The sequence below is a fragment of the Eulemur rufifrons genome, chromosome 7 (assembly GCF_041146395.1).
Source record: "Eulemur rufifrons isolate Redbay chromosome 7, OSU_ERuf_1, whole genome shotgun sequence".
NCBI classification, from domain to species: domain Eukaryota; kingdom Metazoa; phylum Chordata; class Mammalia; order Primates; family Lemuridae; genus Eulemur; species Eulemur rufifrons.
In genome coordinates, this window is record NC_090989.1 from 145,615,089 (window position 1) to 145,639,555 (window position 24,467).

The 24,467-nt window shown below is 51.2% G+C and overlaps 3 protein-coding genes across 18 annotated transcripts in view; 2 read left to right on the forward strand and 1 right to left on the reverse strand.

The window, feature by feature from the left end:
* Positions 1 to 4,872, forward strand: part of WDR48 (WD repeat domain 48) — a 46,498-nt gene extending 41,626 nt beyond the window's left edge. For 7 of the 9 annotated variants that reach the window (XM_069475546.1, XM_069475548.1, XM_069475552.1 and 4 more), the window contains 3 exons: positions 98 to 174; positions 1,961 to 2,153; positions 2,809 to 4,872. In XM_069475546.1, the coding sequence (XP_069331647.1) occupies positions 98 to 174; positions 1,961 to 2,153; positions 2,809 to 2,904 (366 nt within the window). In that variant the 3' untranslated portion in view covers positions 2,905 to 4,872. The remainder of the gene's footprint in view (positions 1 to 97; positions 175 to 1,960; positions 2,154 to 2,808) is intronic. The other 2 variants (XR_011234071.1, XR_011234072.1) reach the window with 1 other exon arrangement.
* Positions 4,873 to 5,114: 242 nt separating this feature from the next.
* Positions 5,115 to 16,613, reverse strand: GORASP1 (golgi reassembly stacking protein 1). Of its 5 annotated transcripts, none has more exons than XM_069475554.1 (9): positions 16,436 to 16,613; positions 12,148 to 12,228; positions 11,366 to 11,569; positions 9,373 to 9,459; positions 9,140 to 9,228; positions 8,695 to 8,845; positions 7,735 to 7,885; positions 7,132 to 7,284; positions 5,115 to 6,885 (listed from the first exon to the last, which is right to left on the reverse strand). In XM_069475554.1, exons 1-9 carry the CDS (start codon positions 16,496 to 16,498, stop codon positions 6,632 to 6,634), a joined length of 1,233 nt encoding a protein of 410 aa, XP_069331655.1. In that variant the 5' UTR covers positions 16,499 to 16,613; the 3' UTR covers positions 5,115 to 6,631. The 5 variants fall into 5 exon arrangements, with proteins under 5 accessions (XP_069331655.1, XP_069331654.1, XP_069331656.1 ...); XM_069475553.1 differs by having other exon boundaries at positions 8,695 to 8,893; positions 9,098 to 9,228; positions 16,436 to 16,610; XM_069475555.1 differs by lacking the exon at positions 9,140 to 9,228 and having other exon boundaries at positions 9,374 to 9,459; positions 16,436 to 16,612.
* A 181-nt stretch (positions 16,614 to 16,794) lies between these two features.
* TTC21A (tetratricopeptide repeat domain 21A) overlaps positions 16,795 to 24,467 on the forward strand; it is a 30,778-nt gene continuing 23,105 nt past the window's right edge. For 3 of the 4 annotated variants that reach the window (XM_069473460.1, XM_069473462.1, XM_069473461.1), the window contains exons 1-6: positions 16,795 to 16,821; positions 18,451 to 18,580; positions 19,376 to 19,486; positions 20,172 to 20,338; positions 21,518 to 21,640; positions 23,660 to 23,817. In XM_069473460.1, coding sequence (XP_069329561.1) covers positions 16,795 to 16,821; positions 18,451 to 18,580; positions 19,376 to 19,486; positions 20,172 to 20,338; positions 21,518 to 21,640; positions 23,660 to 23,817 — 716 coding nt within the window. The remainder of the gene's footprint in view (positions 16,822 to 18,450; positions 18,581 to 19,375; positions 19,487 to 20,171; positions 20,339 to 21,517; positions 21,641 to 23,659; positions 23,818 to 24,467) is intronic. The other variant, XM_069473463.1, reaches the window with a different exon arrangement.

Below are 24,467 nucleotides of genomic sequence, written 5' to 3' on the forward strand. Positions count from 1 at the left end.
AATAATTATTACTTGTAAATCATATTTTCCTGTTGACATCATTTTAGTTCGTTTGCTAATAGAAACTATTATACCTTTTTAACTTTTGATATTTCAGAAAAATATGCCCAAATTCAACAAAATTCCTTTCTACCTCCAACCTCATGCATCTTCAGGAGCAAAAACCTTAAAAAAGTAAGTAAATGTAGTGTCATGTGGTACCTTAATCTAATTAATTACTGGAGAGAGTTCTTTTTCCTTATGATTGCTTTTATAGTAAAGGGGGCAAGTGCTAGATCTAAGGCTGAGTTTTATAATATTAAAAGTTTATACATTAAACCCTTTACTAAGTATCAACTGTGGTAGACTGCAGGTGTTCAAAAATAAATAAGACATGGTTTTTTCTCTTGTCATAACAGTTTAGGACACAAACTGTATATAAAAACTGCTTTTATGGACACTTAGAGAATAATGAGAGTGGGAGAAAGAAATGAGTTTTTGGCTGGAGCCTTCCAGAAGGCTTCTTGAAGGACATGAAGTTTGAGCTGGACATGTAAGAATGGGGACAACTTCAAAAGATAGGTATTCTAGGTCCAGGACACAGTCTGACTGGGGATGTGGAAGTCAGAGCATGCACAGGATACTGGGAAATAGCATGAGGACCCATGTAACTGCAGCATAGGATGGAGGGGCAGCAGGGAGATACTAGGAGGCAATTAGAAAGGCAGAGGTTTCATTGATGCTGGATTTGGATGCCAAGCCCATAGAGCATGCAGTGACTAAACACTTGAGATTTTAAGCAAATGTGGGATGTGACTCGGGCAGAGGTTCAAGGCAGGGAGACCCAAGAGAAGAATTTTAGTAGTGTAGGGATGGCATGCTGAACTGTGAACAGTATGTATATCCTAGCAAGTAAAATCAACAAGAAATTTTAAAATCTTTTTATTGCAGAGATTTCTAAGTTTATACAGAAAGTAGGATAATGAGCTCCCATTGGCCCATCAGACAGCTTCTATAATTATCAACACCTTGCTAAACATTTTGCTTCATCTATACTTCTACCTACTCTTTCACCCACCTCCCTCCACACAAATACACACTGAATTATTTTAAAGTGAGTCCTACACATCACTTCAACTAAATTTAATGACTGAAGTTCATGATGGCTTTCAGAGTTTTAAGCTTCTTGGTTTAACAATTATTGACTTTTGTCAGAGATACAGAAGTAGGTTTGAAGGGTGAGGGAGTTAATGAGTCTAGTTTGGGATATGTAGAGTTTGAGGTGCCCATAGGACGTTCAGCTGTAGATACCCAGCCAGCTGTTGGGTTTGTGGTCTAGAGCAGAAGGTTGAGACTCAAGGTCTAGAACGGGGCATCATCTGCCCACAGGTGCTAGTTGAAAGCATGACCGTGGAGAGGAGAGCCCAGGGAAAGTTGAGCACCAAGAGCATCCGTCCCTTGTAAGCACTGGGGGCTGCCTTCCTGTCCAGGATTATTTAGTTTGCCCTTGCTCTGGGAAAGTATTCAAGGGAGTAAAACCCAAGGCGGCTATTCTATGTGTATATGTAAGTTTTAAGAACATGAATTAATCTCATTTATTTGCATATAATCTGTGTCTTAGGAGTACACTGTAGAAAATCTTGTCAGGGGTAGGGAAGCTGTGGCCTTCTGATTTCAAGATTGTTCTTTTTTAAGCACCAAAGGAGTCAAGAAAAGCTTCATCTTTTTCTACTGGACCCCTTTTAATAAAAGGATTTGTTATGTAAAATTTGGATTCAGTCAAAAGGCTGCACTTACGGATCTAGAAGGCCACGTGTGGCCTTAAGGCTGCAGGTTCCCCACCCCTGGAAGGCCTTGACATTTATTGGTTTGTTTCTGTGGTATGTTTTATCTCTATAAAATGTTAACACCAAAGAAAAATAGTATGGTAGAGATATCTAGTGATTTCCCTGATGTCACAATATGCTGTTGCTTTTTACAGGGATAGACTCTCTGCTAGTGACATGCTTCAAGTCCGGAAAGTTATGGAACATGTTTATGAGAAAATTATCAACTTGGATAATGAATCTCAAACAACTAGCTCTTCTAATAATGAAAAATCAGGAGAACAGGAAAAAGAAGAGGATATTGCTGTATTGGCAGAGGAGAAAATTGAACTTTTATGCCAGGACCAGGTAAGTAGACTTGAGGACCACATCCCCATTTTTTGCAGTGCTGGTGCTCAGAAAAAGTGACATAATATGGTGTGATTATAGTTCCCAAATCTATTGCCTTTGAGGGTGCTTCTGCTTTTAGAGAGGCTCTAAGGAGTCCTTGGTCTTTCGGCCACCTATTTGTGAAGCCCTTTGGAGTGGCTCTTCAGTCCACCCTAATGCTCCTATTTACCCCTAGGAAGGTTTTCAGGAAAAGGACGCATAATTAAATACACACATAGACAAATGTGGATGTGCTGGTAGCTTTTTTTTTTTTTTTTTTTCCCCTGACAAGAAAATGACACGTAGTCTTTCTGATTTGCAGAGCAGCATTTGCCATGTTAGTTTAAGATTTGGCGTGGAGGTAGGTGCAGCAGTGGCAATGCTATTTTTGTGCTCAAGGCATGGCTTCAGAGGAATGGTTGAAAGAGGGCTTGGTTTTTCTGGCATAGTCACAAAAGATGCACATCTCACTGTGCCCAGTTTCAGGCCTGCATGCATGGAAGCTGAGACAGCCAGAGCAGGCCACCAGGCATGGGAGAGGAGTGAACAAGCTGGATCATCTGATGAAAGTCCCTGAGTTAACAGTAAAATTTTAGATATTAGGGACTGAAATTTTTTATTTTTTGCTATTCAGGTTTTGGATCCAAATATGGACCTTCGAACAGTGAAGCACTTCATATGGAAGAGTGGTGGTGACCTCACCCTCCACTACCGTCAGAAGTCCACGTGAAGGGTGGGCTAATGCTCCTGGGTATTCATTTACTACCTTCCTCTATGGCCCCAAGAGTAGTCCTAGGAAGCCCACTGAGCCCCAACGGGAGCAAGACTCCTAACGGCCGACTTGGTATGGACCGAGATTATCTTTCAATTGAAGTGACTAATTGAGATGTAATATAGAAACCAGTCTCCATGTGTAGATTAAGCTGTCCCCAGAGGAGCAGAGTGCAAGAGCAGAAGAGCCCCAAGCAGACACTGTCTTGCGAGATGTACAGAGAACTGACAACAGGCCAGTGCAGACTTTGCTTCCTCCTTTTGTTTCAAAGGACCTTATCTTTGTTAGCACTTGTTAGTGACACATTGGTCAGGACACATCTGTCACTGTCTTTCAACTTCAAACCCACATACTCTGTAGCTTTTCTAAAAGAGTACATTCCATTCATGCAGTAGCTACGAAGGCTTTTTCCAAGTTTGTCATAAAAAAATTGTTTTCACCATTTAAGATGGTTATTTTTAATGGGAATTTGCTGTTGCACAATTTGAGAACCAGCCCGTTTCATAATAAATGATTAATGTTGGGCTTGTTTTTAATATTGCATCTCAGATGTGTTCTTGTAAGAAGATGTGTTGAAATTCCAGGTGCTGGAATCACAGCGCTTGGACTGCTGGGCCAGAGTTGCGCAGCCTGTGCCTAGCGATGCTGCACTCCCCCATGACGCCCAGGCTGTGCAGCAGCCCCAGGGAGGTGCAGCTGTTTCACCCCTTCCTCCACTGTGTCCAGTTTTATTTATAGGCAAAGCCAGCTGAGACCACAGGGTCTTGCTCTAGTGAGCAGCGTGACATCATCAAAACTTAAGACCATGATGAAATTTTAATTTCATTCAAATGTTACTTAAAAACTTATGGTGTCAGAGTAAAGGGATATCATAGTGAGTTAATTTGATATTCATAACCTAGAAGTATACATATTTGTTTTTCCAAAGTTTTATATGCAGGTTTTTGTTGTACCTGTATCCTGGTCTTCTTTTCACTGTTCTTTCTAACAGTCTAAAGCTTTCATAGAATCATTTGGATCTTGTACAGAATATAACTTATTGGGGATACATACTTCAACTTTTGGCAGAAAATACTTTGGATTTCCCCAAGGTTATTTGTATTCAGACTAGATCAATGGTCCACCCCCATAAAACTACATACGACAAGCCTCCTGTACGAAGCCAGAAGCACAAGTGCCTTCAGAGGGCAGTTTATTCCAGTCCAGTTGCCTCCCCAGCTTGTGTGCGGCTTGTCCCCACAATAGCAGGGACTGGGGAGGGGGGTGGGGGAAGGTTTTTTTCTTTTCTATATCTTCACAGGTTCAGCTGGGGGCAGCTGATGGGCCCAGGTCCATACATTACTTAAGAGATATTCTGATCCGCACAACTGCAGAGACAGGGTTCCCTCACTGCTGGCCAGCTTCCTTTGGAACGTGAACAGGCCATTGTCTCCTGCACTTTGAAGAAGTGAACAAAGACGTGGCCACATTTCCAATGAGCTGAAATGGTCATTATCCCTTCCTCAGAGAGCAACCAGCTTCTTTTTTTTAAAAGTCCTTTCTATCTATCTGTTGGATACAACAGTGCACTTTTGGTGTACATTTTTTAGCAATAGTTGTGAATTAATGGCAAAAAAAAAAAAATTTACCAGCCCTCAGTTGTGTTTGCACGAGGGGCCTTTGAGCTGAAGAAATGGGTTTTGTTGGGTTATTTTGCCCTGTGTGCTGAGCCTTGGGTGGTTGCGCTCCCTTCCTGTCATAGATCTGACCCCCAGCATGATTGTACATTCCCCCCGCCCCCGCCTCCAGTCAAACCAGTAATATGATTTCCAGAAAATTTGACAGTCTGCAATGCCAAAAGAGTAAAAATCTGTATTTCACAGTTGTATAGAATAAAGGCTTTAGTTAAAATATTTCAAAGTGTAGTACACATTTTTTTTTCTCACTTGTCATTTTCCTTTATAGATTACAGAGAAAAGTAAGAAACCTCTGGTTTCATGTTCACCCTGGAAAATAGGATTGTTACCCATTTTATCCCCCAGTTTATGGGGGAGGGGAAAGTAAAAATGAGGGAGGAAAGAGCCAGAACCTTCAGGTGAGGGCAACTTTGGGTCAGACTGCCAGGCTACAGAGTTAAGGGAAGCTGGCCCCAGAACAGCCCTGTGGCGATCCTGTTCTACTTCCTGCATTCCTACAGACTGGACACAATGGCTCACTGTTCTGCACACTTATTGGCTGCTCTGGTAGGCTTGACAAGGGTTTGCTTTAAATGTAGTCACAGTGCCTAAAACTTAGTGTTTGTTGATTTGGGGCCCTCTCCATATAGTTGATCTGTGCCCACCCACCCTGGCACAGACAGCCCTTGTCCTGCAGACCTGCCAGAGCTTGTGAGTTCCCTATACATACACCAACATTACAAATCACGCTACAAAGGTGAGACTTTAAACTGGGAAGAGGCTAGAGGACAAGGCCAGAGGCAGCTTTCACAGTAATTAGCAAGGAGCATGGGACGGTGAGGATCCAGTCAAAGCAGTATGAGACTGCAGCTGGCAAGGGGCCATCCCTAGAGGGAGCACTCCTCCACAGGAACTGAGCAGAGTCCCTAGCCTTTGCCTCCAAAGGCTCCTGGGGGTGGGCAGAACAGCTTCCTCCCATACTATAGGAAAGAACAGAAGGGCCCTTACCCACTCCTGTCTATGCCCCTAATTCCTCCTTGGGTTGGGGGCTGTATGTGAAGAGACTGGTTGGCTTTGAGAGTCTGCTTAGGATGGTGAACTTTAATTTGCAACTTTAATTCACTATAGGGGCTATTTGGATACCTTGTATATTTAGAAGACATAGTAGTATAAGTTTGGGAGCTAACAGGTGTCGCCACTGCGGATACTAGCTCTATGGCATGTAGACCCTGGGGAAGAAGAAACATCATGGTCTCTGGCACAAGTGGGTCTCTGCTACTAAAGGGCCTAGAACTGCCAACCCCCCTCCCTCCAGGAGAGGTGGGCAGGTACACTGCCTCGCTCCTCCAACCACGACGGGCATGTTGGCTAACCTGAGCCAACTGGCAGTGTAGCATAGGAATGAGGGCACTTGACAGAGTCAGTGACCGGTGTTTGGGGGCCCCTTCCAGTACAGACAGGGCTGGCTGAGCTATGCAGGAATGATTAAAGCAATCAGGCCAACACTCCACACCAGCCCTTTTCCTTCCTCACCCCATCTACATGCTAGATTATGACCTGACTCTGCTGCCTCCTGGGCAGCCCCAGTGACCAGAGCAGGAACAAGCACTGGACCTGAGGGTGCATGGCCATCAGATGCCCTCCCCCGAGGCCCATGGCCTCCTCTTGACTACACACTAAGGCTTCATGCCCCACCTAAGCGGCGAATCCTTCCCCTTCCCCTATCTCCTACAAAACATATTCAGTCCAGGGTGCTATTCCCAGCCCTCTATCACCCCAGAAGGACTTGTTTGAAACCCCCCAAACCAGGAAATCAGTCAGGATAAATGCTGGGAGGTCATCTCCCAGAAACCAGAAGTAGGGCCTGAGCAGACACACAAGCCCCCTGCCAGCAGAAGTCCCTGCACGTCACCTGGAACCGCTGCCTAGGAAGCTGAACATACAGGGATGGGACCACGCAGGAGCTGGGCTGCCTGCCCACACCTGGGCCTCATGAAATGTCATTAGGAGCCCTGTCACAGCCCAGGGTATTATTCTGGGGTAGAGACTTGGGCCTGTTTGGCCAGCCCCTCAGCTTCCACCCCGAAATCTGAGCTCTCTGTGCTTGCTGGTTCCTCCTCAGCCTGGGCTTCAAGCAGCTCAGCAGACAGCCCGTCTTCTGGTGAGGCTGCAGAGGTGAGACTGTCGGGAAGGGTCAGCTGAGGTAGATGATCCAGCTGGGCTTGGGCACCTGGGCTGTCCAGGAAGGAGACCTCAAACTCTGACCCAGACCATGTGGTCTCACCTGGAACACAGAAGGTGATGCTGAGGAGGCCTGCAGAACACAGGGCCGTGTTCTGTCAGGAACCCCACGGACCCCCCACTGCCACCGCAGGCCTTAATGGAGGATGGGAGGTGGAGTGTATAGATGCCTTGATGTGGCTGGATTCAACCAGATGGTCAACCTCTAACCCAACTGAGGAATTCATGGCAGCCTTCCCAGCAACCTGGGGTCCTTGCCAGGGGACTTCAGGAGATGCTAGCCACTCACCGCCCCGCTCGTGAGAACTGTTGCTAGAGCAGACATCCTCTGGCCCCGAGGCTGAGACAGCTGTGGAAGTCAGCACTGTGGAAGAGGGCAGGCTGGGCCACACACTGGCATTGCTGCTGTCCGAGAGTGAAATACCTGACACGTCCAGGAAGCCTAGGGGAGGGGCACAGTTCTTTGCCAGCACAAAACCCTGACCACTGGAAAACCAATACCCTGGGCTCAACCTGCCCTGTTCCTGGGGCATCTGGCCCAGCCTGTGAGACTATCTTCTCCTGAGCCCTGGTGATACCTCTCACCCAACCCCAGAGGAGCCCATTGCCTGCTTCTGAGGAAAGAAAGGGGTCTGGGGTTGGTATCAAGGGAGTAGCACAGTAGCAGTGGACCTAGACTCTGCTGTTTCCGATTTGCTGTGTGACCTGAAGTAGGCCACCTCTCGTTTCTGGATTACAGACTCCCCATCTCTGCACTGGACTGGATGATCTGCAACTATCTTGCTGTGTATGAGATATGAGGGGTCAGCAGGCCCCAGGGAAAGTTTTGGCACTGCTGCCGAAGTCCAGCCCTGAGCCCAGGGCCCACTCCTCTCCAGGGCCCGCCCAATACCTGGGTCCATGACTCGCTGCACTGGAGGTGGAGGGTGAAGAGGAGTCTCCAAGGAACGTGGAAGTCCCCCAAGGTCTGGAGCATCATGGCTGAGATTCTCAGGCCCAGGAAGTGGGCCCTTCATGGAAGAGCCAGGGGCCTGCAACAGGGCCTAGGGGAGCCAGAGAAGAAGAGGAAACATGGAGGGGTCAATCAGGACATGGCCTTGAAGTGAAAGATTCCCAGTTCAACCTAACCACCAGCCCAACCTTGCCCTGTGAGCACCTCTGCCTGAAGGAAGGGAACAGCCCTAGTTACCTACCCTTCCTCTGTAGACAACATGAAGTCAGGCAGAGGGGCCTGGCCAGGCCTCCCCTGCAGTGTGGACACAGAAGGAGCACTCTCCTTGCTGTGCTGAGAAGCCCCAGCAGCTCACCCGGCCCCGACACATTCCTTCTTGCTGCCTGGGCCCCCATCAGTGACCCACAGAAGAGAGGGCCTTCCTTGAATTCAGGTGCACCTGGAGAGCGTTCTCAGATGCCCCCGCACAAACCCCAGGCTCCAACCCAGTGCCCAAAGGTGCTCTCAGGACCAGCTCATCAGCCACGAAGGCAAAGGCCAGTGCTTCCCTGCAGACTCAACTGGGACTCTGGAGGCCCAGCTTCACCACAGACTCACTGAGGCACAGAACAAGCCCATCTCAGCCTCAGTTTCCCACTCATGAAACGGAGATGACAACTAGTGCCTTGTCACCCCCCTCACCTCTAGACAGTGAATTTCACTGTTCCAGGCAGGGCCATCTGCTCCCACTGGGTCCCAGAAGCAGATGGGCCTCCCAGAGCACAAGGGCCCCACAGACGCCCCTGATGAGGGTTGCTGATGGCTCCCCAAGGGCAGAGTCTTCTCCCTTCCCAGCTGGCAGGCCCGTCTGCCCACAGGAAACTCCCCTCCTCCCCTGGTTGGCAGATGCTCCCCACATACCTCCACGTATTCACTCTGCCTGGAACCTATCTCCAGGGCAGGAGAGTCCAGTGGGATGGGTCCAGGTGTCGAGGTACCAGGTGGCGGGGCACCCGGTGGCGGGGCACCAGGTGGTGGGGCAGTAGGCGGCTTCTTGTGGTAGCTGGGGGGCCGAGTTGGGATCCGGTGTAGATACCCGTAGCCGATGCCACATCCCAGACTGCCAAAGGCCAGAAACATTCAGTCCAGGGGCTTAACCACAGCCCTCCCTACCCCACCACCCCACCCGCTACCAGCAGTAAGAGGGCTGGAAAGGGCATTCTGGACAGTGGTCAGCCTCAGGATCTCCATGGGACCGTGTGGTACATGCCCACTGGTCAGACCTCACCCCCTAGCCCTGCAGCCCTCCAACTCCAGGAAGTACCTGCCGTCTCCACCCCAGGCTGCATTGGGAGTTAGAGTCACCTCCCGGCAGGAGTCAGTCTCAGTATTATAAATCATCAGCTTCAAGGGCCTCCCTTCATGGGACTCGATGAGCGTAAAGAAGTCTTCAGACTATAAGAAACACACAGCACCTGAGGCCTGCTCCCAGGACCAGACTGGAAACTTCAACAAAATGAGACACTTCTCATGGACAGCACCCATCTCTCCACACCTCATCCAGGGGGCCTGGGGAGGGGCGAGCCACGGGTTCCTCACCTCCTGGAGGAGCTGGTCTGCGCCAATCACATAGTCTGTGTAGGGCTGCAGGCCGGCAAGGGCGGCAGGTGAACATGGCTCCACATTCTGGGGAAAGAATCACAAACTATCGGCCTCGCTGGATGGCAGGGGCGGGGGTGGAGAAGGGGCAGAGGGAGCCACCTCTCCAGGTAGTGAGTAGGACACTTGTCCTCTGTCCCCAAGCAGGACTTCAAGCCCAGACTCCCTCCTGCAGTCTAGAGCCTGCCCAGCAGAGGGCAGCAGCATGCCACGGCTCAGCAATGGGCTTTGGAATCTGACCCTGGGCTCCATCCCTGGCTCCACCAACTGCTAGTTGTGTGACTGAACAAACTACTGAACTTCTCTCAGCCTCAGTTTCCCCACAATTAAGAGTAAGATACATACCTACTCACAGGGTTGCTGAAAAGGTTAAACAAATATATACAAAGAAAGCAAGCCACACCTTGGCCACAGTAAATGCCCAACTGCATTGCTGCTACTGTTGTAGGCATGAGGCTGAAGAGCCCTAGGGGTTGGAGGTGAGGGAAGTGAGCAAAACTGGATACAAGCAAGGACTGCTCTCTCTCCTGGAAAGCCCTACCACTCCCAATCTCCCAGCCTCCCTGGGAAATGCAAAGGAGTTTGCACCATCAGTCCCATCTCTCTCATGGGCAAATTGAGGTAGGCTGCAAAGATTGAGAAATTTGGCTGGGCCCCCTCAAGAAGTCAGGGAGCAATAGAAGAGGCTAGAAACCAAATTTCCAACTTCTAGCTCAGGCACCCTCCTTACATTAAGCCACAGGACTGAACATTTGAGAACCTGGACACCATCAATATATGCAGGTGTCAGGTGTGCACGTGTGTCTGTGAACAGACTCTAACATCTATGACGGCTTAGTCACTGGGTTCATTAAGATATTTATTGGCCGGGCACGGTGGCTCACGCCTGTAATCCTAGCACTCTGGGAGGCCGAGGCAGGTGGATCGCTCGAGGTCAGGAGTTCGAGACCAGCCTGAGCAAGAGCGAGACCCCGTCTCTACTAAAAATAGAAAGACATTATATGGACAACTAAAAATATATATAGAAAAAATTAGCCGGGCATAGTGGCGCATGCCTGTAGTCCCAGCTACTCGGGAGGCTGAGGCAGTAGGATCTCTTAAGCCGAGGAGTCTGAGGTTGCTGTGAGCTAAGCTGATGCCACGGCACTCACTCTAGCCTGGGCAACAGAGTGAGACTCTGTCTCAACAAAAAAAAAAAAAAAAAAAAAAAAAAGATATTTATTGATCATATAACAGTATATCAGAAAAACCACTATATAGAGAGTCACATAGCTTAACGACCGGGATACATTCTGAGAACTGTGTCATCAGGCGATTTCATCATCGTGTGAATATCCTGGAGTGTCCTTACACAAACCCAGATGGCACAGCCTACTACACACCTAGGCTATGTGGTGTGGCCCATTGCTCCTAGGCCACCAACCTGTGCCGCATGTGACTGTAGGCAATTCCAACACAATGGAATCTATCTAAACATGGAAAGGACACAGTAAAAATAGAGTTATAATCTCATGGGACACAGACAGATATGCCAGTTTGTTTGTGTGCATGTGTGTGGAGAGGGAGAGGAAGAGGGAGAAGACAAAAAGAGAAGGCAGAGGAGAGACACTGGCAGCAGCAGCAGCATTCTGGTGGCACCACCACTGTTCCAGTAGATGGCATTCCCACCTTTCAAATTAAGTAACCTCGGTATAGAGGGTAAGAGTGCCCAAAGTCACGTGGCTAACAAGAAGCAGGGCACCCTGTTCAGGTAGTAATGAGCTGCTTTCTCTGGGATGGACCAGACTCTGCCCTCAGAGAATCCTCTGGTAAACCCACTGGCTGTTGGCCTCGCTAGCCATCTGGCTCTGGTCCCACCCGCCTCCTGCAAGCCCCCCACCCCCGAGACTGCTGGCCCCACCTTCTCCCTCACACTGGGCGGCCCCACACTCACCAGCACGTGCCACACGAACTCGTGGGCCCTGCTGAAGCTGCAGAAGCGCACACTGGCGCCCAGCAGGCCCCGGCCGCCCCACATGTTGCTGGGCACCACCTCCACCTCGCGCACCCTCATGGTCTTCGTACTGAACACCTCTAGCTTCACAGGCTTCTCCACATTGGCCTTCAGCAGCGCCATCAGTGTGTCATTATCCTCATTCTGTGGAGGCAACGGGGCTGACTCCGAGGCTCCCCCATACCGGGGCTGGAACCCTCGTACAAGTCTGGGTCTGAGATGGGGCAATGGCCTTGGTGGCCAGCAGCCTGGCATGGGGATGGGCTGGGGTGGTAGCGAGGCCCAGGTTCACAGACCAGGCTTGGGCCTGCAGCCACTGCGACCCACCTCCCACCGCACCCAAACCTTCCTCCCTCAGCCTGCCAGAAAACAACAAAGCAAGCAAAAAGCCTCCTCAGTCCACAGCACTCCAGTGCTGCCCCTCTGTGCTTCCCTTGGCCAGAGCCCTCACACATGTCCCAAGAGGCAGGCCCCTTAGGCCTTGTGGCCACCTCCAAGAGTCCATCTGTGCCTACTCTATCCCAGAGAGCTCAGGAGCTCTAGGTGGGGTCCTCATAAGGCTCTGAGTATAGCCAAGGAGGAAGGGGAGACAGGGCTGGGCCTCCCTCTAGAAGGGAGGCAGGAGCAGGCTGGGGCCTCTGTGGGACAGAGGGACAGACACACACACACACACACACACACACACAACACAAGCACAGCACAGACAAGGTAGGGAGCCTCACCAGCCTCGCATGCCCAATGGTGAGGATGAAGTCAAAGTAGGCCTCCAGGCCCGCCTTCTGGGCTGGCGAGTTCTCCTGCACCTGTCCCATAGCAGAGGCCACAGTCACTGCACCAACCTGATGGCTGTCTGAGAAGCCTCCATCCCCACCCCCACTCCCACTCCCACTCTCAATTTCAGAAACCATCACCACTCCCAGTGTCCCGTGAAGACAAATGCCTGCCATGAACTGTTCCAGGAATTGTCAAGGTTCACTCCATCCATCCTTTCTCCCTACCTTCCTGGGCACAAATACTCTTCTTAGGAAAATGGTTCTTTCCTGATCATGATGCACAGATGCTTCTAGAGATGCTCACGGCCCAGGGCAGCCTTGGGGCTACCCGAGGCAGCAGGGAGACAAGCCGACACAGGTCTGTGGGAATGCTGCCCCGGAGCGCTGGGCTGGGCCTGGCTGGCAAGCCAAGAGGGTTTACCAGAAAGGTGTAGACTGGACAAAAAGGGAGGGCCCTGACTGCAGTGAAAGCAGGCAGACCCCAGGAAGGATGCAACCAAGGCTGTGCCCAGAAAGAGGGAGTGGGAAGTGTGGCCAGATCCCAGGGGACCCCAGACCCTGGGATGGCAGACCCAGGCTCAGTCTAGCAGATGATGAGAGCCACTGAGCCATGCTGGCACAGGAGAGCAGACCCCAGAGGCAGGACTCGCCTGAGCTGGGGAGCCTGGTGGGGAAGCAGTACCAATCCCTGCAGCCTGGCTGTGGCCTGAGGAGCCTCCACAGCGGCTCAGCTATAGCACCAGCCTCAGTCTCGCCTCCATGCCCATGCGGAACACCTTCTCCAGGAGGCATTCCCAGCCCCCGGATGCTCCCTGCCCCTCCCCAAACTCCCCAGCTCGCTGTTGTCTACAAAAGCACAACAACCAGGCTTTGCAGGCTGTGGCAGAAATTCATCTCAAAGGCCCTATTTTACAGAGCCTTGCTCAAACAATATGGCCTTTGTCCCAAGGTCCTGGACCCTGAAGGTGGGCCCACACTCTCAGGCCTTTGGCTGTGGGCACTTGATGACCCATTGGTCAGGCCAGGCCCCAGCCAAGAGGGCACAGGGCTCATGTGGTCTCAGGTTCTTGCTGCTCCCTCGGGGGAAGGCCCTGTGGCTCCTGCTACCCACCACCAGCCCCTCCAGCCTTAGATTCCCCAAGCTGAAGGAGAGCTCACAGAGAACCAGCTGAGAACAAACTGCTGAGCCTCTACATCAGGGCCAGTTTGTCCCTGGAATTAGGACTCCCCTCTGGCAGTGTCACCAATTAAGCCCTTGCTTGTCACCTCCAGAAGCTGCATGGCTTCCAATGGGAGTGAGCCCAGCAACCAACCCTATCCCTAACTGGCCTGGCCCAGAGGGTGAGTTGCTCCCAGTTGCAAGGAAGGGAGCTCTGGGACCTGCCCTGTGTCTCTTCAGGGGTCTTTTGAAAACCATAGGACAAGCTTGGGCAACATAGTGAGACCTCATCTCTATAAAAATAAAAATAAAACAAAAAATAGCCAGGCATGGTGGCACCTGCCTACAGTCCCAGCTACTCGGGAGGCTGAGGCAGGAGGATCGCCTGAGCCCAGGAGTTTGATGTTGCTGTGAGCTACAGTGGTGCTACTACACTCTAGCTGGGGTAACAGAGCAAGACCCTCGCTATCTCTGATCCCTCAGGTAAGGCCGCTGCTCCCACTGCCTGCCTGTTCCCCTCCTCTGCATTGCGTGTCAGCTATGCTCCACTATTAATGAGGTCCACAGGCCCCCTCCCCAGGCCTGGCCCACCCCTAGCCCATCCAGGCTGCCTATCCTCTCCTGTGGCCTTGTCCTCAGCCCAGCTACACTCCCCTTCCCTCACTAGAGCCTCATCCTTACTCACCAATGGCTCCATAGTGGAAATAATCTAAGATGCTGCTACTGCACCCCACTCCTACAAAACTACTGCCCTCCACCCAGCTCCCTTCACACCCCACAGCCCCACAAAGTGTGCTGCCTTTCATAAAACTTCCACTGCATTTTCCCCGTCAGGGAACCTAATGGAATTCACAATGATGGTGGCTTACATTTTCTAAGGGTTGGTTGACTGGGTGCCAGGGGAGGGCACCACCTCCCCTGCTTTGTCCATCATTTAACCTTTTCTAACTCCAAATTACAGATGAAAACAAGTACTCAGTAATTCAATAATCTGACCTCCAGAAATCTAACCCAGAGCCCTCCCCCAACCACTGCTCTGTAGTAGCAGTTTCCAGGTGGATCCTCTAAGCTTGCTGAGGGCAGGGACTTCTCCAACATGTGGGGCACACAATGGGAAGGCCAATATTTATAGAATGCAGCACAGTTGTTCCTTTTTTTTTTTAATGTAAGTAGGTCATTTCACTCCTACAGTTAAAACTTTCCAGTGGCTCCACATCTCAGGATAAAATCCTAAATCTTCATGACAATATGCAAGGTTCCATTCAGTCTGGTCTCATCCTCTGCTAATCTCCTCCTTATACCCACCCAAGCACACCAGCCTCACCTCCTGGCATTTCCTCAAACACAAGTACAACCCACCTCATGGCCTCTGCGCTTGCTGGTCCTTCTATCTGGAATAGTATTTCCCTAAATATCTGTACTGTCCACTCTTCCTTCAGAAGCATCTGTTTAAATGCTGCTTGAGCAGAGACCATTCCTGACTACTATATCCAAAATACACCCTTTTTTTTCTTTAGACACAGGTCTCGCTCTGTTGTCTGGACTGGAGTATAGTGGTGCAATCGTAGCTCACTGTAGCCTCAAATTCCTGGGCTCAAGCAATCCTCCTGCCTCAACCTCCCCCACTCATCACTCTTATCTCATTAACTGGCTTTATCTTGCTAGCAGTTATTACCACCTACCATATATTTCTTTATGGTTTCCCTGCTCTCCCTACCAGCATCCAAATGTAAGCTCCATGAGAACAGGGACGTCTGTTCTGTTCACTATTTTACCTCTGGTGCCTAGAACTCTGCCTGCCAGAATACTCAAAAATATTTGTTTTTGTGAATGATGACCTCTGATCCCTTAACCTATCTCCAATCTGTCCCTCTCCATCAGGCCCCTCCAGTCTTCACTCCCACTATCACCTCACCACCCCATCTTGCCAATATCCTGTATTCTGCCTTCCAGCAAACCTGCTGGAAGACACTCCTGGCTGGATGCATTCCACTGTCCACATTTTCTTACCGGTGCCTCCCCGTGAGAAAGCCCATTACCAAGCACAAGCCCTGTCAACTCTGGGTCCTCAGAGCCAGCTTGGCTTTTGTATTAGAAAACTCCTTCTTTAGCCCTCCCATGTGGTAGCTGGTAACAGACCCTTTCTTCGACGCAGAGACCATCAACAGGCACCAAACCAACAAATTTGCCTGTCTACACCCATTTCTGCGCCCATCTGCTTTTCACAAGGGAAGGGTGGGGGGCGTCCTTCTTCCCCGCTGCACTCAGGGGTCAGAGACCCTCCGGCCCCTTTCACCTTCACTGCAGTGCCCCGCACCTCCAGCGCTGGCACAAATCTCCACCCCCAATGTCCATCTGGCTGCGGGTCCCTCTTGTCACCTTCACAGCTCGTCCAGACCTCCCGATAGTGGCATCTAAAGGCCATCCTCCGCCCCCTCCTCGCCGGCCCTCTCCGCAGTGTTTCACCCTGGGGACCCTCCCCCAGCTGCTACCGCTCTCCCCGAGGCTTCTGCTGCACTCTCCTGGCCTTCCCTCCCGTTCCCCACTTTCCCCCTGAAGCCCTTCCGAGCCCACGACGGGCGGCGTGCTTGCCGACTGGCTCCCAGGCAGCTGGCGTCCGCTTGGCTACGCCGACCCCAGGGACTGTAAGACCTGAGGCGAGGACCGCCCGGTTCTCGGCGCTGCCGACTCTCTCCCCAGGCCCGGCACGGAGCGCGGCACACAGCTGGCGGGCATGAATGTGCGCTAAGTGCGTCCCGGCTAGAACTGGTGCATTCTCCAACGGGGGAGAGTACCATTCCGGGCGGCCAGACCAGGAAACGCTCCCGCTTCCTGCACAGCCAGCACTTGGGACGGACGCAGGGCCCGACCGCGGCTGCAGACGGGCCGGGGGCCAGGAGTCCCGCGAGGCCGCCTCTCCTGGGCAGTTCTCACTAGACAGGGTGCACCGCCCGCCACCCCGGTGACAACGCTGATGCCGGGGCCCCGCCACAGTCGCCAACCGGCCGGCGACCAGACCTCCGGGCGCGTCGCTGCAGGCACCCAGCAAACGTCACCGGAGCCGTGGGGGCAACTCACTTGGAATAGGTGGTAGCCCTCGGTACCGCCCACGGTACCCTCGGCGCTGTTGCCCAGGCCCATGACAGCGGCTCCGCTCGGCGCCCACGGCCGGTACAGCTGAGCGGATGCGGCAGGCCGACCGGGCGTTCCAGCACCGACCAGCTCTCTCGGCGCTCGATTGCCTGCGCCTTGTCACGTGCGGAGCGTGCTACTCGCGTTCCACACGCTGGCGCTCTAGCAACCGGCCGGCAGCGCGGTTTCCAAGGACGCTCGCGCCTCCACCTTTCGGCCGCGAGAGGCGTGCCTAGGACCCTGACTCCAGAATCTGGCTTCGCTCAGCCCAGCAGACCCGGACTCGGAGCCGCTAGCAGCCCGAGATGGGCAGCAATGACGCCTGCCTTATGGTGCGTGGACGGGAGCTGCCCGGCCGCTCCCCGCGGAACACTCCGCCCCTGGCCCAGTGACCCCGCACCGTGCTGCTCTCCTGCCGCTTCTGTGACCGCCCTTCGCTGTCCCCAGCAGTCTCAGGCGGTCCTGCCCTTTCTTGCCTCACTCTCCCTGGCAAGTGCATCGCCTTCTGTACCTTCTGTGCACTCTGAGCCCCAAATTAGCATCCCCCACCCAGTTCTGTCCCCTGAGCATCCCCAAACCAACTCATCCATCTCCATCATCTTGTCATCATCCCTTCCCCTTCCATCCCCCCCAGCCCCACCTGCTCCTCTTCGGCATCCCCCACCTCAGTAGATGGCACCACCATTTGAGCTCCCAGGCTCCATTCGTACCTCTTCCCCATACCCATCTTGTAATCCTATCTATCAAGAAATGTCAGCTTCTAAATGTCTTCTGGGTTCATCCACTTGTTTTTCTCTCCTAGCCCAGGACCGCCGCCATCTCTTCCCTGGGCACCTGCAACAGCCTCCCTCCCATCTGGTTTCCCTGCTTCAGCATTCTTCACCACCACCACTGCACACACACAGCAGCCAGAGTGGTTTTTGCAAAAACATATGTCTGAACACATCCCTTCCTTGAAACCATTCCAACTGCTTCCTATTCCCCTTAGTACGATGTCTGGGCTCTTTCAAATGGCCCACAAGGCTGCTTACAATCCAGCCACATCTATTCCCAACCCAACACCCACAAACTTTAGGGGAAGTGAGATTTAGCTTTAAAATCTCAGCCCCTATGACTGCATGACCTTTGTCAAGCCGTAGTCTCCATGCGCTTCAGCTTCCTTAGGTGTGAAAGATATAGAGAGGATCATGCACAAGATAATGGATGTAAAGCTCTGGATAACAGTTCTCAATAGGTGGTTATTCCTGGATAACTTTTTTTTTTTTTTTTTTTTTTTTTTTTTTTTGAGACAGAGTCTCACTCTGTTGCCCAGGCTAGAGTGAGTGCCGTGGCATCAGCCTAGCTCACAGCAACCTCAAACTCCTGAGCTCAAGCGATCCTCCTGTCTCAGCCTCCCGAGTAGCTGGGACTACAGGCATGCGCCACCATGCCCGGCTAATTTTTTCTATATATATTTTTAGCTGTCCATATAATTCTTTCTATTTTTAGTAGAGATGGGGTCTCGCTCTTGCTCAGGCTGGTCTCGAACTCCTGAGCTCAAACGATCCGCCCACCTCGGCCTCCCAGAGAGCTAGGATTACAGGCGTGAGCCACCGCGCCCGGCCCCTGGATAACTTTTAAGTACAACTACTGGTATAATTTTTCTTATTATTGGTCTTCACTCTTTCCCTTTATTCCATTCATAACACAAAGCCTGAGTTGAATTCCCTATCACATTTGAACAAGATTCTGTTGATAATCCCCAAACAAACACCTCCAAACTCCTTTCCAGGGAACTGCATGGAGTGGTTTCCAGGGCTGCTAAAAGACAGGACAGGGCCTGAATGTTCCCTCTTTCTCTTCCCTTTGCATAACTGAGGAGAAGAAGGGGGCAGGGAAGGGAGCAGGTCTCATCCCATCTGGGACAGAACAGAGAAAGAGAAGGGACAGGGGCTACTGCAACTGTGTCTTCCTCCATGTAGGCTAGGATCATTTACTATAGCCAGGAAAAGTACTTCCACCACGTGCAGCAGGCTGTGGCTGTGGGCTTGGAGAAATTCAGCAATGACCCTGTGTTGCAGTTCTTTAAAGCCTATGGAGTCCTCTCGGAAGGTAAGTACTTGTCAGCATTGGTCTTCTGACCCCAGGAGTTATGTTCCCATGGAAACAGTCTTATACCCAGTGGCCAGATTCTCACATCAATCCACAGAAGCCTATGTAATCCCTATCTAGTTGACTTTTGAGACCTCAGAGTGCTCACAATCCCTGCTCTGCTGCCTCAGTTTCCCTATCTGTAAAATGAGTGGCTGGAGAGATGGCTGCATGACTGTTGAACTAATTCCAGGCTTGAGAGCTGAGAGCTGGAGTACAAAAAAGGAAGAGGAAGTGGTAGGTGTGGGTACAGACAGGTCTGGTACATGTACAGGGAGAGGAGTGGGGCCCATGCATGTACAGACTTGCTGACATGCAGAAGACAGTCCTGGGATGAGGGCTAGCTGAGCTGCCCTTGGCCAATGTCAGGGGACATGGAGGGACAAATGGAATCAGTGGCTCTTGAACACTAGCTGGGAATGCCCTGCCTAAGTTCCTTCTTCAGAACTGACCCAGCCAATAATTCTAGCCTCACAGGTATCCCACAAGTACTCATAGGTACACTTCTCAGCTATAAGACCTCCAGCCCCTGGCAACCTGGGCCATGGTAGCAGCAACCCTTTCAGGGAGCTTCAGTCTTTGGGGAACTCGGGTCATTGGGCACCTTTCAAACCAGTTAGTTTTCTGATTCTGGGTAAAGCCAGGTAGTGCCAAGCCATGGGTCAGCTATGACAGGGATTGCATGTGTCTGCTACAGAATCTCCTGGCTTCTGGGACTGGAGCCTGAGAGTATAAACACATGGACTCTATTTGCAGAGCACATCCAGGATGCCATCAGCGACCTGGAGAGCATCCAGAATCACCCAGATGTGTCCTTGTGCTCCACCATAGCCCTCATTTATGCTCACAGATGCTGTGAAACCATCGGTGAGTACAGCCATGCTCAGCCAGATCTGGCCCCACAGGGGAAAGAAAGCCCCACTCCAGAGACTCAAGGGCTGCCAAAGGAGATGTGTGCACTGGTGACTGTGCAGATGCTGTTGGCCAGCAAGGAGTGGCTGCTGCTCCCCTCCCCTTGAGGCCTCAGAGAAAGCCCCATGACTGTGCCCAGTTGAGTGGGAGCAGATGGAGAGAATGACAGTAGGAGGGGTCCTCCCTCCAGATCCCAAGAGTTGGGGAGACACTCTTCTTTTCTTTGCCAAGACCTTGTCAGAAAAATCAAGCCAATATAGATAATTCTACTCCTAATCTCCACCTTTCCAAGTGTCAGGAAGAGGTTCCAAGAAAGACTATAAACTGCTATTTCCCCACCCAGCTTGAGTTACGGGCCTGAGGCAGAGAATTCAGTTGTGGTCTATTTGCTCAGCACACTGCTGGGCACAGAGAACAAAAGATAAATCTCAGACAACAAACTTGATTCCAGGCCTGGGCAGCCCCATGGCATCTTGGCATCTCAGGGACAGGTCCTGCTGGTCTTCAGGTCCTGTGGCATGCAGTCAGCTACATGTGTTGAGAGAGACCCACAGTGTCTAGAGGTGGTTCCCTGGGTTCTCGATGCCCCTGCAGAACCAGGGGCATCCTAACTCATCCTCTCCTACTCTTGGACTTACAGACCGCGAAGCCATTCAGGAGCTAGAATGCAGCCTGAAGGAATTACGCAGGACAGCCAGTGATACTGCCCTGTACTATGCCAGCCTCTTCCTCTGGCTCGTAGGCCGCCATGACAAGGCCAGAGAGTACACTGACCGCATACTGAAGGCCTCCTGTGGCTCCAGAGAAGTATCCACCACAAGCATCACGAGGGTAACAGCTGAAGAAAGTAGTGTCCCAAAACATCAGAGCAGGGTAGCCCATTATGCTCACAAAGTGCCCTGAAACTGGGGGAGGGCCGCACGCAGGCACTGGCAAGACTGGGTCTCACATGTGCCCCACCCACATGGTCTCAGGGCTTAGTGGAGGTTACACGTTGGCATTTGTCCAGCGTCCGATCCCTAGATAGGTTTTCTGTGGCCTGCACTATTTTTTAAAGCCTTTAATTAGTTGCTGACATTTAGAAATCAGAAGATTTTTACCTAAGAAGTCCAGATTTCCTAACTCTTTTGAAAATCCAGCTAAGCTGCCCCACTGGGCCACTCCCTGCCTGGAGTGATCTGCTGGATATGAGTGGTGGTTTAGGTCATAGGCCTGGGCTAGCAGGGCTGGTATCAATTTTCAAGGGTATAAAAATTGGCTCTTGGGGGAGGGGATAAAAAAATCTTACTCCGTATGTATAAAACATAGATATACATACTTTACACGATACACAGATATGGCATATCTGGGGTATTGAAATTTCTTAGAGGGAGAGAAATTGGTTAGAAGAAAATATCAAAAAAGGCTCCTTCAGACAGCAATAATAGAAAAAGAGAAACGCTGGTCTGGGCCACCGAGGGAAGCTTCAGGGCAGGTGTCTTCCAAGTGCCCCTTCAGTCCTACTCCCAGGCCTAGCCCTCCCCACCTGCCGGGACGGGCTGGATGGAAGGGCTCCTGCTCACCCACTCAGGGGCCATTCCCAGGCTTCGCAGGCAGGACCAGGCCCCGTGTTGGCCTATGGAAGGGAGAGGTCATGAATGGCCCTGCCCGGGCCCTGTGCTGGCTCCTGACCCCAGAGTAAAACAGGCAGGAACAGTAGTGCAGAGCCTCCTAAGGGGCCGCCTAGGCTGGGTTGTGAAGACCCAGTAGTAGGTCAGCAGGTGAAGGGATTGGGGCAGGAGGGGGAGGGGTGCTGGGCAGGGCACTCCAGGCAAAGGAGCAGTGGGAAACCTGGCCACGAGAGGGAGCAGGGATCCCCTGGGATCTGCACGTTGTTGTGCCGAGCAGGTTCTCAGGGTGCAGGGTGGCGAAGGGTGGGTCATGAGCAGGCTAAGCTGAGGCTGTGCAGGACCAAGGACTTCATCTTTCATCTTGTTCTCTTCCCAGACCCTTATACTCCGAGGCTGGATGGATCTCACCTCAGACAAGCCGCACATTGTGAAGAAAGCCATCAGGTACCTAGAACAAGGCATTCAGGACACCAAAGATGTGCTGGGGCTGATGGGAAAGGTGAGCAGTGGGGAGGGGAGAGATGGAAGCATCCCTGGCTGGGCCACTGGAGGGAGACACCAACCAGGTGACCTCAGGCCAGACCCTCAGTCTCCAGGTGCCTCATCTGGTAGATGAAGAGCAGAGGCCCAGAGGGGGCCAGCAACCAGCCCAGGTCACACAGCAGCCCAGGGCCCACTTTACTTCTCACACTCCTTCCTGCTTGCTCTGAGTTTCTGTCTCATTCTGCATGGGGAGCACGTCTCGGTTGCCTTCTCAGTGTCTGTCCTGCCTTGGCTGTCTCAGGCTTTCTCTCTTTGTCTCTTTCTTGGTTTTACTCACTGCCCCTTTCCTTCCTTCCTTCCTTCCTTCCTCCCTCCCTCCCTCCCATTTCACCTCTTCTCACCTGTTAAATTTACTTCGTTGGCCATAAGAGAAGAAAGGTATATTTTATATGTTTTGTATTTTCTGATCTTAAGTTTCTTTTTCTTTTGTGACCCTCTTGAATCAATCTTTGAGAGAAAAATAATTTTCTCATTCTCTTCTGTTTGTGTATGTTTTTCTTATAAATATGAATACCTACTCATTAAAAAACAGACATCAAAAAAAGTCAAAAGATGCATGAAAATGACAGCCTTAGTCCTACCACTCTACAACAACTCATGTTAACATTTGAGGGCAGTGTCTTCCAGCCTTTTTGCCATGCTTGGGTTCAGTGCGTGCCTTCAGTTGGTTTTCTGGGCAGCAGCAACAGCAATGGAGATTATTGTGAGGAGATTTATCAGGGAGCACCTTTGGGGCCAGCACCTGTGGGGAGAGAAGGTGGGCTGTGAACAGTCATAGCAAAGGCCTCAGCCAACTCCATGGGGAACGCGGGGGCCTGGATTGCCCTTCAGTGAGTGCCCCTCAGTGACGAGACCCTGGGTGTGGGCTGCTCCAGGGAGGGGTGTGACCTGGTGTGAGGTAGCTCCCTTCAACCATGGGTGACCTCAGGAGGGAGACACCACTGAGCGTCATCAGCTGCCAACTCCTGGGCCTGAAGGGGGCTCACACATAGCAGTCACTAGGGGGTGGGAGATAGAGTTGTTGTGTAATACAGTTTTAATCCTAGGGCATATTGTCATTTAGTTTCTTGTTCTTTGTGCAATATATTTTCATAAGCAAATGTCAGTTTGGGCACCTACATAAAGCCAATCACCCTTGTGTGGGCATAATGTAATTTACCAACTCAATCCCTGTTATTTAGATATTGGGATTGTTTCCAGTTGTACACTTTAAAAGAGTGATGCATGGAACACATTTATACATAAATCTTCATTATTTAGAATAATCCTCTTGTTTTTAATGAGAAGTCTCTTAATAGAGGGTTACTGTAGGTCTGGCATAAGCCATCCTTTCAGAGTTCAATTTCAGGTCTTTTGGAAGCATCGTGCTCTGGCCCTCAGGGCACCTGTGTCATAGTCTCCCAGGAGAACCTGGTGACTGGCGCTGGCCTGCAGAAGCCGTGACCCCAGCCTAATAGGCCTTAACAGGAAAAAAAAGAAAAAAAAAAAAAACTCCACAGTCTTCTATAGCAGGAGTTGCCCGCAAACCCTAACTGACGCACAGTTGCTAAACTGGGTTTCAGTGAGCAGTTTCAGTGATGAAATTCAGGGAAGTGAATGAGAAATGAATGAGCAATTTGTGGTATTGGAAAATGCCCAGTTACCCCAGCTCATCCCCTAGGGGTGACCCTCACACGACCTTGCTATATCCCAGACCTACTGAGTTTCCCGAGCTCAGGGCTCAGCTATCTTCCTGGAGCCCCTGCCCTGCCTAAGAGCCCAAGACTGTCATCAACCTTGATTTGTCACTCTGAGTGAGGACTCCTTCCTCCAGGATCTGTGAGGGGCTGTTTCTCTTGGCCTGAGGACTCCCTGGCCCAGCCGAGAGGACGCACAGTGCCCATGTGTCAGGTCTGATCCTATCTTGCAGAGACACTGACACCCCCACCTCCCTTCATGGGCACTGATGGAGGCTCTTCTCTCTGGCTCCCGACAGGCAAGGTACTTCATGATGCAGCAGAACTACTCAGAGGCCCTGGAGGTGGTTAACCAGATCACTGTGGCCTCAGGGAGCTTCCTGCCAGCCTTGGTCCTGAAGATGTGGCTGTTCTTGGCTCGGCAGGACTGGGAGCAGACGGTAGAAATGGGACACAGGTGAGCCATGGTACAAATGTCCTGCTTCCTCCCTTTCCAAGCCAAGAGTGCCAATGCCTAAACTACCATCTTACAAGATGGGGAGGCAGGGAAAAAGACATAAAGGTAAATATCGCCAATAGAGGAGTTATGAATAGTGTTATGATCATATTGAGAGGAAAAGGAAAGGGAAGACCTATGTAAGCAAACTAAGTACCCATCGTAAGTCGAGGACAGGAGCTGTGGTCTACAATGGATAAATCAAGAAACAGAGGCGGGGGGTATAACTACATGATGAGTGCGATGCGCACTGTCTGGGGAATGGACATGCTTGAAGGTCTGACTCGGGGGGATGGGCGGGACATGGGCAATATATATAACCTGAGCTTTTGTACACCCATAATAAGCTGAAATTAAAAAATAAAAACAAATAGAGGGGTATCCTTGTTAGTACAGTGGTGAATAAAATAAATATATTAATTAATTAATTAATTAAAGAAATAGAGGGGTAGGCATATTGTATAGAATAGATATGGAGGGAACCATCAAAAGAACCCACAGCAATGGGGGTGACCAGGTGGAAAGCAGTTGCCTCTGAGGAGCGGCAAGAGAGTGAAGGGAGAGTAGGACTAGGGACTATTGCATTATTCAACTTTTTAAAACTTTAGGTA